Raw genomic sequence first — 16452 nt, 5'->3', positions numbered from 1 at the left:
CCACTTGCTTTGTAAAGGCAGGGTTCAGATTTTGTCCTTCATAGGAGTTGTTTCTCTAAAGCAAACAACTTACATTTGTAAACAGTCATTAACCTGGCCTATTTGTATTTATTTTACTAGACACCATTAGGCCAGATTCATTTAAGAGATGCCAGGATAGAAGACATTGATAATAGTAACGATTCTGATGACGAAGCTGATGTTACCAAGGAAACCAAACATGCCATTGCAATATGGCCACCATTCCAAGGACCAACCTATCTTATGTTACCTAGTCAACATGAAAAGGTTTGTATGATGCCACCAAGTTGACTGAAAACAATTCAGAATATAGCCACAGTTCCCATGTACTGCATGGTACTAAGACAGTATGAAAAGTTTTATGTATGGTGTTACCATGGAAACTAAATATTGTTACAGTTCTATTGTTTACCTTGTCTCATTAAATTTAGGCAACCAAACATGTCAAAGTAATGTGTCTAGGGTCCATCCTACGACCTTTGACTGTTTTTCAGTTAATATGAAACGGTATGTTCAATGTTTCTTCAACAACATTTACATATTATATGCAAAATTTTGTAAATTGTACTGTATGGAGGCTGGTGACCTTTCTCAATCTAAATATTACATGAAAGACTTTCTTTTTAAATGATTATTGAGTATCTTGAGTGGATAAATATCATTACCAACAAGGTAATGTTGCAGAATTTATATTTATCAATTAGATATTGTTGATGTATTTTGCAGGATTCCTGGTTGTATCATTTAACAGTGGCTGCAGGGGGAGGGACAGGCAATGTGGGGACAGAATATGAACAGATTATATCTAAAGTGATGGAGTGTAATGCAGATTCTAGTAAGCCTATATATTTTACATATTAGAGACAGATTGGGGAGGGGAGGGACAGGCAATGTAGGAATATCTGAAGTGGTACAGATCTAGTAAATAAGTAGATTGCAAAACAGGATTGGGCAGGTTAATTTGTAAGTCAGTAATTTTTCAGTGGCATTTATTTTTAGTCTATTGTTTTAGCATGTTATATCTTAACACTAGTTTTACAGGTCAGATTTCTATTCAATGAAATTTCCTGCCAAAGTTTACACTTCTGCGACACAATCTTTTTGCTAAATTTGAAATTGATAATATCTGTTGGAAATGCATATAACCAAATTAAGTTTTTGTGTCACTCCCTATGAAATTACGAAGGCTAGACTAAGGCATGCTGTTTCTGATGGCAGTGTCAACAATACATTAGTTTGTGATTAGGTCAGTTTAAATGGAACAACTAGTGGAAGGTCAATTATATTTGGTATGCAGTTGTATTAGCATTGGCAGATCTCATTTCTGTGGACATTATTTGACACCACCCCTCAGTCATGGTCTATTGACCCTGAAAATTTTGCTTAGTTTTCATGTTAAAGTTTGTGATTAGGTCAGTTTAAATGGAACTACTAATGATAAGTCAATGATATTTGGTATGCAGTTGTAATAGCATTTGCATGTCTCATATCCATTGAGATTATTTGGCCCTGCTTCTTCAGTGATGGTTCATTGACCTTAAAACTTTTGCATAGTTTGTATAGTTTGTGTTTAGGTCAGTTTAAGTGGAACGGCTGAGGATAAGTCAAATCATATTTGGTATTAGCACTGGCAGTTCTCATTTCTACAGAGATTAAATGGACCAGTACCTTCAGTCATGGTTTATTAACATTGAATGTTTTGAATGTTTAAAGTATTGCCATTTTAATTTCAACTTTGGCATTATACTATCAAAATTCTTTACAGCAGAGACATATCTCTGTGTCAACAGTTTATTTAATATAATGGTTAACCTTTTATTTCAGATTCTGTATATTGGAAACACCCATTATTATTACACAGTAAGGACCCTATCAGTAAACCTCTTACCACACTCCCCTCTGCTGAACTGGAGTTAAAGGCACTTGAAATATTTAAGGTAAGCCAAATAGACATGGATAAAAAAAGCAAAAGGAAAATACCAAACTACAAAGTAAATTAAAAAAAGGGGACGTCTATAAGAACTTACACAATCAAATGTTATCAACCAACTTTGTCAATCAAAAAGTTGATTCACATTTTTAAAATGTTTTAAAGAACTGTGAACAAAATGTTGATGGTCATATTTAGGAGTACCAACACTTTGGGTAACAATATGTTGCATACACTGGGAGTATACTAAAATTATTTGAATAGTTATTGCTTGTAAAATTTTTGGAATACCGCCAAGGTTTATTATGTTAATATGTTTTTGTTTTGATATGGCATAATGTTGTTTCCTCAATGAAGTATAACTCCTATCTCTTTATTCATATTTATGAAAGTCTCTTCTCTTATATTTAGACATAAAGTGACGTTCATGAAATGTTTTGAATTGAATGTAACACATGAATATGGACAAATAAAAATAAAAAATCTTGATTTCTGTTTCAGCTAATACTCCAGTTTACTTATACACTAATAGAATCAACAAATTTAGAATACCATACCAATTTGTCTCAGAAGTTGTTAGATATCTGTCTGGCATATCCAGAACTACAAAATGAACTTTTTTGTCAACTCATTAAACAAACATCTAGTCATCCAGTCCAACAGAAAACAGCTGTACAGGTCAGTAGCTATTTCACATCTAGTCATAAATAGCTGTACAGGTGAGTAGCTAGTTCACTCGTCATTATGATTGTAATGATTACATTAAAGTTGTGGTCGTTTTTTAAAAAGTTTTAGATATTCAACAAAATATAGGATTTCAGATGATTTTTTAGTCCTTTTAGTAAAAATGGAATATATCATCCTTTTAGATAAAAACAAAATTTTATTCTCAATTATCAAATTAAAGCTACTGTGGATTCATTTATTTTCGTGGGTATCAATTTTCGTGGATTGAGAAAAACTTGCATTTTCGTGGATATCTGATTTCGTGGTTTTGCCGATCTCTGCATACAAAGCCTTTAAAAAATTTGTAATTCGTTGAACATTTGAATTCGTTGTTAACCTATACCCACGAAACCCACGAAAATTGGTATCCAACGAATAATAATGAATCCACAGTATTTTCATGTTATAGACACTTAATACTTAAGCATAGTTCTCAGAAGTTGCATATATGATTTGTACGGAACAGAAATTCATAAAAGATATTAATATCCCTCATTTGAATGTGTACCCTTTTCCTTAGTACCATTTCCAGATGATATTATTTTTTTAAACGGATTGGCCTTAATATAGTTTATTTATTTTTCAGAATTTATTATTATGTGGAAAACATTCCTGGTATTTATGCCATGCTACACCTACCTCACCCACTGGATCATTAATGGACTTGTCCGACTCTAGATTAAACCCTGCAGCTAATGTCATATTACAGGGGTGGCAGCTATTGTCCATGTGTGTTTCATTATTCCTTCCAAAACAGAGCATTATGTGGCATTTAAGAGTACATCTACAGAGACATGCTGACCAAAGGTTGGTCTACCAAAAGTATTGATAAAATAAAAATCATTTTTTGGTATTTTATTCATTGTGTTGCAGCTTTTTATGGGTTTTATCCTGCAATTGAGCATTGCACTATACAAATATAGGTGTTCATAAAAACCGAAACAATATACATATAACAGGTATACCTTAAAGATACATATAGTTTCCAGGTATCTTGCTTCTGTTGTGAGCAAATGGTTATATCCAAAGTACTGTTTACATTACAGTTCACTGTAGGTTCCTTTTTGCTGTCCGCATTTAAATTAGGTCCATTGCATTAAAAATCAAAATCAAAGTTTGGGAGGAAAAATCTATGCATTTGAATGTAGATTCCAAATTACAGGATAAAAAACAATATTGGTGCATTGCAGGAAATTATGTAATTTGTTTGTTTGAGCTTTAGAAACATGAAGAAAAGCGGAGCTCACCAAGCTTTTCTCCTGTTCTGTAGCTAGTACAAGTATTGTATGTATAAAAACTTGTGCATTATGGGAAGTATTTGGATATAAGTTAAATACACTTAAGCTTGCTCAGATGTAATATTGAGGAAGCTGTAATAAATATTTTGGAAGTTGGAAAAATATCTACTGATTTCATTTACGGTAAATTTCAGAAATTAATGTGTTTTTTTTTAATTATTTTGTATCCCTAACAACCATCTAAATCAGAGATTATTGAACGTGATTTAAATGCACGATGTAACAGAAAGTTACAAACATAAATAGAAATAGTACATTTTTTTTTTTTGGGGGGGAGGGGGGAATTAATTTCAAATTCTCTGTAATAAATATACAAATTACATTTAATAAAATATTAGTAGATATTTTTTTCACTAGCCAGATAATAAAGAGGGGATGTTTTTTCTTGAACATTGCTATGTGAAGTAAATCACATTTTCTATTGTTATGTTTTCATTTTTCATAGCTTTAAATGTATAAATTTTGTGATTGTAGGTCAGATATTGGAAAGTATGCCATATTTTGTCAGCGAGCTCTTGAGAGAACCATTCTTAAAGGAATTCGTGAAGTGAGACCTTCACGGATGGAAGTATTGTCCATCTTGTTACGTAATCCATATCATCATTCTCAACCAATCAGTATTCCTGTACATTTCCTCAATAATACATACCAGGTACTGTAATTGTTTGAGGGGGAATGTAGTTTATCATCATTACATAATCCATATCATCATTCTCAACCAATCAGTATTCCTGTACATTTCCTCAATAATACATACCAGGTACTGTCAATTGTTTGAGGGGGAATGTAGTTTATCATCATTACGTAATCCATATCATCATTCTCAACCAATCAGTATTCCTGTACATTTCCTCAATAATACATACCAGGTACTGTCAATTGTTTGACGGGGAATGTAGTTTATCATCATTACGTAATCCATATCATCATTCTCAACCAATCAGTATTCCTGTACATTTCCTCAATAATACATACCACGTACTGTCAATTGTTTGAGGGGGAATGTAGTTTATCATCATTACGTAATCCATATCATCATTCTCAACCAATCAGTATTCCTGTACATTTCCTCAATAATACATACCAGGTACTGTCAATTGTTTGACGGGGAATGTAGTTTATCATCATTACGTAATCCATATCATCATTCTCAACCAATCAGTATTCCTGTACATTTCCTCAATAATACATACCACGTACTGTCAATTGTTTGAGGGGGAATGTAGTTTATCATCATTACGTAATCCATATCATCATTCTCAACCAATCAGTATTCCTGTACATTTCCTCAATAATACATACCAGGTACTGTAATTAGTTTTAAAGAAGATTATACTGGTAATGAGTTTTCATTACATGATCCCTTAAACATTCTCAGTCAATCTGTATTCCTTTATATTAGATATATGCCTTGTTTTATTGGAGAGTTTAGTGGACAACTTTTGTATAATTACTGTAATCTTTCACAATTAATTTCTATGCAGTTTTGATAACCTTTAACAGACAGCTTTGAAACAAAGACTTCACATGAGCATGAATAAAAAGAGATATGGGGTAGACATCAATGAGGGTACCAAATGAAATTTTGTTAGGGTGCCCATTTTGTATAAGCAACTCCACCTAAACCCCTTATTGGAATTTATTGAAACTTCAGAATCTTAACAAAAATGGATACCATTGTGCACCTTTTATTTTGTTTTTCGATCCAAGGTACTTTGAAGCATCCATGGCGGATTAAGATAAAATTTCCGATCCACAAGGTAATGATTTTCATTTGGTTTCAGTTGTAACTTGCTGCCTCCAATCAAAGAGCGCCTTTATTATGATCAAGTGTAAATGTAAATAAACTATTGCCATGTGCTGATTGTGCAACAAGTCTTTACCCCCAAAACATAGGATGATATTTGGTGACAATTTTGAAGTTCTTAATCAACTAATGGAAGGTCCTGGATATGTTTCTAGCACAAATGTTGGAATGTCAATGTATATTTTCTGTTCCTGCTTCACGAAATATGTAAACACTTGCCACAATTATTTTTACACCTCCACACCGAAAAGAGTTCAAATGCTGCCAAGGGATATGATTGTATGAGCTTTGCTTGCACTACATGTAGAGTATTTTCCCAAGTTCCACAAGACCACCCCATGTTGCAACACCTGATATTTTACGCAGTTTTAAAGACATTATTTTCATTCATTTAAACAATTACAATAAAATTGGCTGATAAAAATTGGCTAACACATAGATGGTTTAAGTAAATTTGATAATATTTCAGGTGGTTAGTTTTGATGGATCTACAACAGTAGAAGAACTGTTACATTCACTCACAAAGAAATTATCCATGAGGGATTCTAATCAGTCTGGGTTTGCCCTTTTTAGTGATGACCCATGTATTATAGAGGGGGAACATTTCTTACAGTCACATATCAAGGTAAGTCATATATAGTCATGGTAAATTATAGTCATGATAAATTATATTCAATCAGAATAATTTTTCAATTTTCTCTCATATAATCTTAAAATTTCTAATTGGTGCTGAAAAAATCAAGTGATGCTAGAAATTCAAAGGTGGAGCATCACCTTTTAATAACCTGTGGTGATCCATAAGTCGATAATTGTAGAGACAAAGTTTTGACGTTCTAAGCATTCAAAGTGATCACCCAAAATTACATTTACTGGTGCATCTCTATAACCTTTCTCGTTGATTACTTTTTGTAATGTTTTGGCCCCATTTGTTTATGTATTTTGCACTTTTACAGAAGGAAATAGTAGAATCAACTAATAGATTAGAAAATATAGGCATGTTCTGTTAGCTATTCAGGCTTATTTATAAAAATTACTTTTATGTAAAAGTCTTGATTTTTGGAAAACACATTTTTTATATCTGAACTTGTTTAATTGTATTTTGTGGAATCCTAAGAAACAACTGGAGCATATCTCTTTGGTCTGTTTGGGTCTGTTTGGTGTTGAAATTCCAATGTATTCTAACACACTTTAATATCTTTAACTTAGATTGTTCACTATTTTATTCTATTTTTAACTGCATACAAACAACTTTTTAGATTTCCTCCTTTTCGTCTTATTTTCAACTGTATTTCTGAATACAGGATCATTTACATTAAATATATGAATTGGAATAGCACAAATTCGATACATGCTAGACACATGTGATACATGTTAGACACATGTGTGAAGAAAAGCATGTGAGACATGCATGGCAAGAAATGTCTTTAACACTTAAATGTTACAAATGTGTAAAACACAGGTGCATTGTATTACATATGTGCAAATGTGTGTCATATTACTAGTGTAAACCTATATTGTCATTTTTACAACTGTGTCTCTTCAGCTACAGAGTACTTTCTATTACATATAGGTTTGTGATGTCATATCCAAGTGGGAACATATATTCAAAGAGAATAACTCAGGGAAGCTAGACAGTAGCAGGACGATAAAGTTTCTGTACAAAAATAGGTAAGTTTGACCCAATTTATGACTGATGTAGAAGTCACCTCTGACAGTATGACTCCTGCTGAAAGAGTGCTCTTTGACTGTGAGGGATGTATAGAATTTGCAGCCTTGTCATGATGGAATGGATAATGTAAATTCAAAAAATTTTACATGCACTTATTATTGCGTTTGTTGCACAATAGACAAGAAAAACAAGGTTAATTATTGCTATTTCATGAAATGATGCATTCAAATAATGCTAATAATATTTAAGAAGGGAGTTTTAATTTTGCAAAACCTTTCCCATCACAATTTTGGAAATAATAAATACATCACAAAAATTTCTGAATTTACAGTCACTGTATAAAATCTGATGTTTTTTGTTGCGTGAAAGACATCATCTCTGCATGTAAAAGAACCATTGCAATAACTTTTTTCGGTATCAATTTTCATGAATCTAGGAAAAGATGTATCTTAAAGGAAGATTTGGTGGGTTTTTTTACAAATTCTGCATCCAGCCTAAAGGAAATTTGTAGTTTTTTTTAACACTTTTAAAAAACTCATGGTTCACCTATGCCCACCAACTCCATGAACATAAGTACCCCAAGAATAACAATAAGCCAGTGAGTGTTTATATCTGTGCAACACAATTTCTGTCACAATTATTCACATGAGTTCAAACATTGCAATAATCTTTTAATTTTCAATAATTGTATTTTTTTTCTGATTTCTTTTAGGTTGTATTTCAAGTCAACATGCAAATCAGAAACAGATAAAGAAAAGTTGTTGTTAGCTTATCAGGTCAATGAGGATATTGTTCAGGGAAGATTTCCTCTCAATAAAGACCTGGCTCTAGAATTAACTTCATTGTTAGCTCAGGTTAGTCTGTATTTAGCTTATCAGGTCAATGAGGATTTTGTTCAGGGAAGATTTCCTCTCAATAAAGACCTGGCTGTAGAATTAACTTCATTGTTAGCTCAGGTTAGTCTGTATTTAGCTTATCAGGTCAATGAGGATATTTTTCATGGAAGATTTCCTCTCAATAAAGACCTGGCTCTAGAATCAACTTCATTGTTAGCTCAGGTTAGTCTGTATTTAGCTTATCAGGTCAATGAGGATATTGTTCAGGGAAGTTTTCCTCTCAATAAAGACCTGGCTCTAGAATCAACTTCATTGTTAGCTCAGGTTAGTCTGTATTTAGCTTATCAGGTCAATGAGGATATTGTTCAGGGAAGATTTCCTCTCAATAAAGACCTGGCTCTAGAATTAACTTCACTGTTAGGTCAGGTTAGTCTGTATTTAGCTTATCAGGTCAATGAGGATATTGTTCAGGGAAGATTTCCTCTCAATAAAGACCTGGCTCTAGAATCAACTTCATTGTTAGCTCAGGTTAGTCTGTATTTAGCTTATCAGGTCAATGAGGATATTGTTCAGGGAAGATTTCCTCTCAATAAAGACCTGGCTCTAGAATTAACTTCATTGTTAGCTCAGGTTAGTCTGTATTTAGCTTATCAGGTCAATGAGGATATTGTTCAGGGAAGATTTCCTCTCAATAAAGACCTGGCTGTAGAATTAACTTCATTGTTAGCTCAGGTTAGTCTGTATTTAGCTTATCAGGTCAATGAGGATATTGTTCAGGGAAGATTTCCTCTCAATAAAGACCTGGCTGTAGAATTAACTTCATTGTTAGCTCAGGTTAGTCTGTAATTAGCTTATCAGGTCAATGAGGATATTGTTCAGGGAAGATTTCCTCTCAATAAAGACCTGGCTCTAGAATTAACTTATTTGTTAGCGCAGGTTAGTCTGTATTTAGCTTATCAGGTCAATGAGAATATTGTTCAGGGAAGATTTCCTCTCAATAAAGACCTGGCTCTTGTTAGCGCAGGTTAGTCGGTCTTTTCTTCTCGTATGTTTTTGATATCACCGAGTGAAGATTTCCTTTAATTATAAAATTGTTATATTTTTTTTTTTTTATATTCTGATCTGAAGCTGTCAATTTTAGAGTTCAGTGAGAATATGTGGTCAGTGTTGCCCATGGCATGTATAATTATATAATAACATAATAAATAGATGTGGTATGATTGCTGATGAAACAACTTTCCACCAGAGACCAAATGACCTAGGTCTTAGCAATTATAGGTCACGGTACAGCTTTCAACAATGAGAAAAAAACCATACCGCAGAGCAAATTTTAAAAAGTAACATAGCAAAATGCAAACAATTCAAACTACGAGAAAACTAACAGCTGGATTTATGTACAAAACAAATTTGAAAAACAGCAACAAACGACAACCACTGAAATACAGGCTCCTGACTTGGGATAGACTCATTCAGAATGTTTCTGGGCACTAAACCCTCCCTTAACCTGGTACAGTTGTGTAAAGGCACAACAAAAGACCAAACTATAAAAATCAGTTGAAAAGGACTTGACTCATCAGATCAATACAAAGCACAAAAAACAACTAGCAAAAACACTGAAACACAAATTACGGATCTGAGAGTACTCACAGTTACTGAAGGTTAGTTCCATGCCACTAACAACTATATATATCCATTATAGGTAGAATATGGTGATCTGAAGCTGTCATCCTCAGACTACAGTGAGAATGGAGATATATGCCAGACAAATGTTGCCCAACAAGTATCAACAGTATTAGATAGATTTTATCCTAAAAAGTTTACCTCTATATCAGAAGAAGAACAAAGGTGAGAGTTTTGTGTAGTGTTTCATCATCATATTCCTAGATTTAATTTTATGCTAAAACAATGTGGCAAACATAAGATAAGAAACTGTTATAGATAATGTAAATTCAGAAATATGCATAATTTAGTGACAAATTAGGCCAAATTTTAGGTGAGGTCACTCATTATTTTGCCATGCATTTTTACTTATTTCTCCATTAATCTATAGTGACCATAAAAAATGTTATATATCACAATCAAAAACAGTAATTTGTGCATTTATATTCTACAATTTCATGCAGATAACACCTAAGTAACATAAATCCCTCCTTTAAGTAATATATATGTGGCCCATCACCGTTTTGGAAATAATTACTTTTGAGACAAAACATTTTTGACTGGGTATAGTTTTGACACATTGGTAGCTTCATCAATTCATTTTAAGTTCTTCTTTGAAAATACTGTTTCTTTCTGTCAGAATTAGGTCTGTATTTTTGCAAATGTTTCAATGACTTCAGTCGGACAAGTCATAAATCTGTAAAAAACTATACAAATTTTTGTGGTCATAAATCATAAAAACCTGTTGTGAAGTACAGACTAGATCATTATATGACCTTACAACTATGCTTTACTATGATTACAGGTCTGTGATAAGTAAGTTGTTAGAGAGATGGTCATCATTACGTGGAAGATCTGCTCAGGATTGTATACGGGTATATTTAGCTGTTGTCAGAAAATGGCAGAACTGTGGTGCTAAACTATTTAGAACAAAGGTAATTTAACCTTATTTTATAAAAATAAGGAGATGTGATATGATTGCCAATGAGACAACTATCCACCAAAGTTCAAATGAAGTGGATGTAAGCAATTTTAGGCAACCGTACGGCCTTGAACAATGAGAAAAACCCATACTGTATAGTCGGCTAATAAAGGCCCCAACATGAAATATATGAAACAATTCAATTTAGAAAACTTACTGCCTATTTTATAACAAAACAATTTACGAATGATATTTAGTATGGTTTTAATTTACTGATAACAAAATCAATATTTATACCAATAAAAACAATATTCAAAGATCTAATTGCAGTGTTGTTTGGTAACCTTTTAGAATAAATTTATTTAAAGGAGTGGTAAGTTTGTTTGCTTTCTCCTTGCCAATAATACAAAAATGTTATTAAAGTATCTGTACACTATTGAAAATTGCCAATATCTTTAATTCTGTACACTAAGTTGAATTATGCCATGTTCTATATGTACACCATTTCTGCTTGAATGTCTTTCTAAAGCATCAATTACTTTTCTCCCTGATTTAAAAAAAAAACAAGAAGTAATTTAGGATCTGAATAGAAAAACTGCATTTTATTTCATTATTTATACATAAACAAACTTTGGACAGAAATCTCAATTGTTAAATAAAATCATCTTCTGACATTGGCAAGTATAATATATTTGTTGTTGATTTCAGACAAAAACGTCTCTAAGTAATACAGAAGATGTATGGTTAGCTGTCCATGAAGAAGGGATTACTGTATTAGAATATTCCACAATGGTAAATTTTGTATTTTAGATCGACTGTGAAAATACAGCACTAACCTTTCAAGGGACTTTTGTGTTACAATCACTGCTTAAAAGAGTATCTCATCTATTAACATAGCTTGCAAAATTAACCTAGCTACCAGTATGTATAAAGGTCATCTACATAAAAAGTAGAATAGCAAAATTACCAAACTCCAAGGAAAATTCAAAATGGAAAGTCCTTTATCAAATGACAAAATCAAAAGCTCTAACACATCAAAGAGGGTGGTAAAGGGTTATTTTCGTGCAACATGTTTTGCCATTTTTATTTCACGTGCAGCCGTGAAAAAGGTTCGTTTTTCACCGTGTTTTGTGAAATCGGTAAAAAGATCAACATGCAAGACATTTTTATTTGTTCATTCATCGTGAAATGGCAATGTTATTTCGCGTTCCTCCGTGCAGATACCCCCCCTTTACACCCCTCATCATACGATAGCTAAAAAAAGGATAACGAGAATCACCAAAAATGTTGGACAGTACAACAAATCACATCAACCACCAACACTAAAGTCCACAGAAAGAAAGACAACAACCAACAACGCATGGTACAGATAGCCTTACTTCTAGGTATTTTATGATATGAATTCATACACTGTATTTGCTTCTTTTTCATAAGGTTCAGCTTCACTATGTATTCTCTTTTTACAGCAACCAATAATTTCCTATGATTACCGGTCGGTAATTACATTCGGCGGTTGGAAAGATGATTTCATGATTGTTGCTACACAGTTAATAGAGTCAGCTCCACATCATTATGAACACAGAACAGAAAAACTGTTATTTACAATGCAAAAATGGAAGGTTGGTTTTATGATATGCTAGGATGAAATTTTGACTGATGTAACAAAATATAGGTACAACAGGCATTTAAATTTCTTAGGGTCCCACAAAGTAATCTGGAGAAGGCTTATGGTAATCAGATTGTCCATCGGTCATAAATGGTTTCAACACTCTACCTTTCATGTCCCCCCCTTGTGCATATGTATAAAAAGTGTTTTTCACTCTCTAACTTTCAAACCTCCTGCAGTTAGATAATGAAACTTGACATGATAATTCACCACTATTAGAAGTTGTTGTGTAGGGTATAAAAAAAAATGTACTGTGAAGGTCATGGTCAAAAGTTCAACTTTGCCATCCCTATGCATATGTACAAAAATTGTTTTAGCTCTCTAACTTTAAAACCCCTTGAAGTAGGAGATGAACTGGATGCATCAAAACATTTCTGCCTTCCATGGTTATGTATAAGATATGGAAAAATGGAAAAAAAAACTCTTATTACTTCTAATTTGCAATATTCACTAAAGCGGGGTCCTCTGGGTTTTATACAGGGATCTGTAAAGACAGGTTTCCATTTTATGCAGGGTTAAGAATCCACAAGTTTCTGTTTAATGAAGGGTTCAGATTCAGTTAAAACAGGTTTAGATTTTATACAGTTTTGTTTTGACAGGTTTATGTTCTGGTTTACACAGGGTTCAGTTAAGATAAGTTTCTGTAACTGCAGGGTTTAGTTAAGACAGGTGTCTGTTACTGCAGGGTTCAGGGTTCAATTTAGACAGGTTTCTGTTACTTCATGGTTCAATTGAGACAGGTTTCTGTTTAATACTGCAGATTTTAGTTTTGATGAATTTTCATTAAAACCAGGGTTTACTATGAGACTGTTTACTGTTTTGTTGAATGTGTATATAATTAAATAATTTAATCTTTTACAGATTTTGGAGATTACTTTACTGATGGCCAGTTATATCAATGTAAGAGTACAAAGACCTTCCAATGATATTAGCCCAGAATCATGACAACCATTTTCAACTAATCAACGAATGCAGATGGAGGTCAAACACCTGATGTTTTCAGACCAGAATCCTGACAACCAAATGAATATGTTTTAAATTGTCAAATTTCAGTTCCTCTATTTTTTGAAAGAAGTGCAAAAAATGGTCTAATTTTAGTAGATAAAAATCCTGATGTCCAATCAGTTTTTAACTCATCGATAAAGACAGAAGGAGCGGAAAGATCATATATAAAGTTCACAGGCAGGAATTCTGACAACAGTGTTCATTTCAATAAATTCAGGAAGACTGGTGAACAGCATATACCTTTTAGTGATATTGATTCAGATTTTTAATGATTTAATCATTAAGTTGTAAATTTCCAACTGATCTGTTTATAAGTGCAAATATCATCTTATGTTGTCAGTCTTAAATCCTGATGACCAATTGACTATGTTGTCCATTTTCGTTCCTGAATTCTGTTTAATACATCTTCATCAGATATTCAAATGATATAAACCAAGGAGTTTGAAATTCCAATTCAGAATACAAAGCCCATCTTGTGTTTGCCAGTCCAAAAACCTAATGACCAATTGATTATGTTGTCAATTTTCAAAACATAATGAATTCTGATGATCATTTACATCTTTACATAATCATTAGATATATATATATAATATCAACCGAGAAGTTTGAAATTCTAATGACCAAAAAAATACTCACATATGAGAAGCTCACCAATGATTAACTATCATGCTTACTCCTCAATTTCCTGATGCATGACCAACAGATATTCTTGTGAACTCTGCATAATTGACCACTTTATTTTTTTTGCCAAGTTACATGGGAATTTTAAGTCATTTTCATTTGTAATTTAACATATGATAAAATGATTCAAGTATTAAAAAAAATCTGTGAGAGAAGATATTACTGACTTTTAAGTCTTATTGAACAGTAAGATCACAAACTATTGTGATTAAATATTGGTATTATTCACATCTGTATCTTTAACACTGAAACTGGATTTCCCTTAAGAAAATAAGGTATTAGATTGAATCTGTTGCTAATTGAACAATTCTGCAACAGATGTTTCACTACAGGACTCCAAAACTCTTTTACCATAATTTTGATGTAAAGCTTCTTTTTCATGCCCTTCTCTCATGACCTGTTGCAAGACAAAATATGTAATCATTTTTCCGACTGCCTCTTAACTAGCAGAAGTCCAAATTAAAAGTCCTTCATCTCTGTTTATCAATTTGGCAGAAACTAATTTTGGATTTATTTTTAATTTGGACTTGTCCTAAAATGCATTGGATGTTAAGGATGTTCGGTCCTCTTTTCAAGATAACAAGCTTTTTAAAAGACTTATAAATTGATAGTATATAAATAATGGAACTTAAAAAGTAGAAAAAAATTACAGGTCCATGTCCTTGTTTTTAAGATACAATCAATTGAAAATTTGGCAGATAATACTTCTCTCTAGATTTTTCATACATTCAACATTGGCACCTTTTTTCTTCAAAAACTATGAAAAAATAACAAGGATTTCATAAGATTTTCAAAAATGGTGTTTTAAACTATATGTAATAAAATTATGAAGGGTCAGCGAACAAAATTTTTATTGGCACTATATGGATAAAACTAGAGGATTCTGAATATCTGACAAATAGTAAAAAAACAAGAGTAGAAAACATCCTAAAAGCAAACATCAATTAATCATTCAAACAATTATGCTTTTTACAAATATATTTGTCAGTTCATTTGTAGTTTCATTGCAAAGTGATACATTTTATTACAATGTTTCTATTTTCAAATGTAACTATGACAATCCTAATTCATTGATATCAGAACTTATCACATTGGTTTCAATGAAATTCTTTGATTTCACAGTTAAAAAAGCGCAGATAATTTGACTCCTATGATGTCAAGACATTGTTGTTGGCATTGCATCAAAACGAATTGGAAATGAGTTAAAAAAGATATAACTCCTTGTATTTTCTACTTTATTTTCATTAAAAAATCCCACAGTCAATGTAATAAAAAGAATAACTAGTCCAAGAATTCAAATATTGAAAAATATTTAACTCGTGACTGAACAACACTGAAAATTAACTCATGGGCTATGCAAATTTGTTAATTTACGTGTTGTTTCCATATTTGAATTATCCGATAATTTATTCTATAAATCTAATTTGTGTCCTAGTGAAGTAGTTTTATGATTCTCCAACTTGATACTAATGTGGTTTGAAATCATGTACTTGAAAGTTGTCTCTAAAAAGTTAAGAGTCGATTCATCTTTTTGTTATTGGTAATCATGTACTTAATGTAAAAAAGAAAAGTTGTTAACATTTTTGAGATTATTTTACAAGTCATAATATCATAGGGCATATTGTGCAATTGTTTTGTTATGTGTCACACCTTTTGTTGTAAGTTTTCTTGTTTCTTTTTATAAAAAGATTTTAAGAATTGATGTTTTTGATATTTGTTATATGCCATGAAGTAATCTCCCTTGACTTTAAAAAAACATATAATTATGGTCAGAATAAAATTAAGAATGGAAATTGGGATTGTGTCAAAGGGACAACAACCCGACTAAAAAGCAGAAAACAGCTGAAGGCCACAAATGGGTCTTCAACACAGCGAGAAAATCCCACACCCGGAGGTGGGCTTCAGCTGGCCCCTAAACAAAAATGTGTACTAGTTCAATGAAAATGGATGTCACACTAAACTCCAAAACATATAAATGAACTAGAATTAAAAAACATACAAGACTTACAAAGGCCAGAAGCTCCTGACTTGGGACAGGCGCAAAAATGCGGCTGGGTTAAACATGTTTTGTGAGATCTCAACCCTCCCCCTATACCTCTAGCCAATGTAGAATAAACAAACAAACAGCAATACGCACAGTAAAACTCAATTTAAAAGAAGTCCGAGTTCAATGTCTGAATAAGAAACAAAATAAAACTAAGCAAAATGACAATGATACATAACTTAATATAT

General features: G+C 32.4%; 1 protein-coding gene across 2 annotated transcripts in view; it reads left to right on the top strand.

The window, feature by feature from the left end:
- The window catches only part of LOC127699101 (pleckstrin homology domain-containing family H member 1-like), a 77106-nt gene extending 61184 nt beyond the window's left edge, over positions 1 to 15922 (top strand). For both annotated transcript variants that reach the window (XM_052202836.1, XM_052202837.1), the window contains 14 exons: positions 121 to 288; positions 748 to 856; positions 1846 to 1958; positions 2453 to 2629; positions 3264 to 3484; positions 4450 to 4627; positions 6252 to 6407; positions 7353 to 7450; positions 8164 to 8305; positions 9987 to 10132; positions 10752 to 10881; positions 11577 to 11660; positions 12335 to 12487; positions 13396 to 15922. In XM_052202836.1, the coding sequence (XP_052058796.1) occupies positions 121 to 288; positions 748 to 856; positions 1846 to 1958; positions 2453 to 2629; positions 3264 to 3484; positions 4450 to 4627; positions 6252 to 6407; positions 7353 to 7450; positions 8164 to 8305; positions 9987 to 10132; positions 10752 to 10881; positions 11577 to 11660; positions 12335 to 12487; positions 13396 to 13479 (1959 nt within the window). In that variant the 3' untranslated portion in view covers positions 13480 to 15922. The remainder of the gene's footprint in view (positions 1 to 120; positions 289 to 747; positions 857 to 1845; positions 1959 to 2452; positions 2630 to 3263; positions 3485 to 4449; positions 4628 to 6251; positions 6408 to 7352; positions 7451 to 8163; positions 8306 to 9986; positions 10133 to 10751; positions 10882 to 11576; positions 11661 to 12334; positions 12488 to 13395) is intronic.
- The last annotated feature ends 530 nt before the right edge of the window (positions 15923 to 16452 follow it).

This window comes from Mytilus californianus, unplaced genomic scaffold (assembly GCF_021869535.1).
Source record: "Mytilus californianus isolate M0D057914Y unplaced genomic scaffold, xbMytCali1.0.p SCAF_4, whole genome shotgun sequence".
Lineage (NCBI taxonomy): Eukaryota > Metazoa > Mollusca > Bivalvia > Mytilida > Mytilidae > Mytilus > Mytilus californianus.
This window is presented reverse-complemented; position numbering and strand designations above follow the sequence as displayed.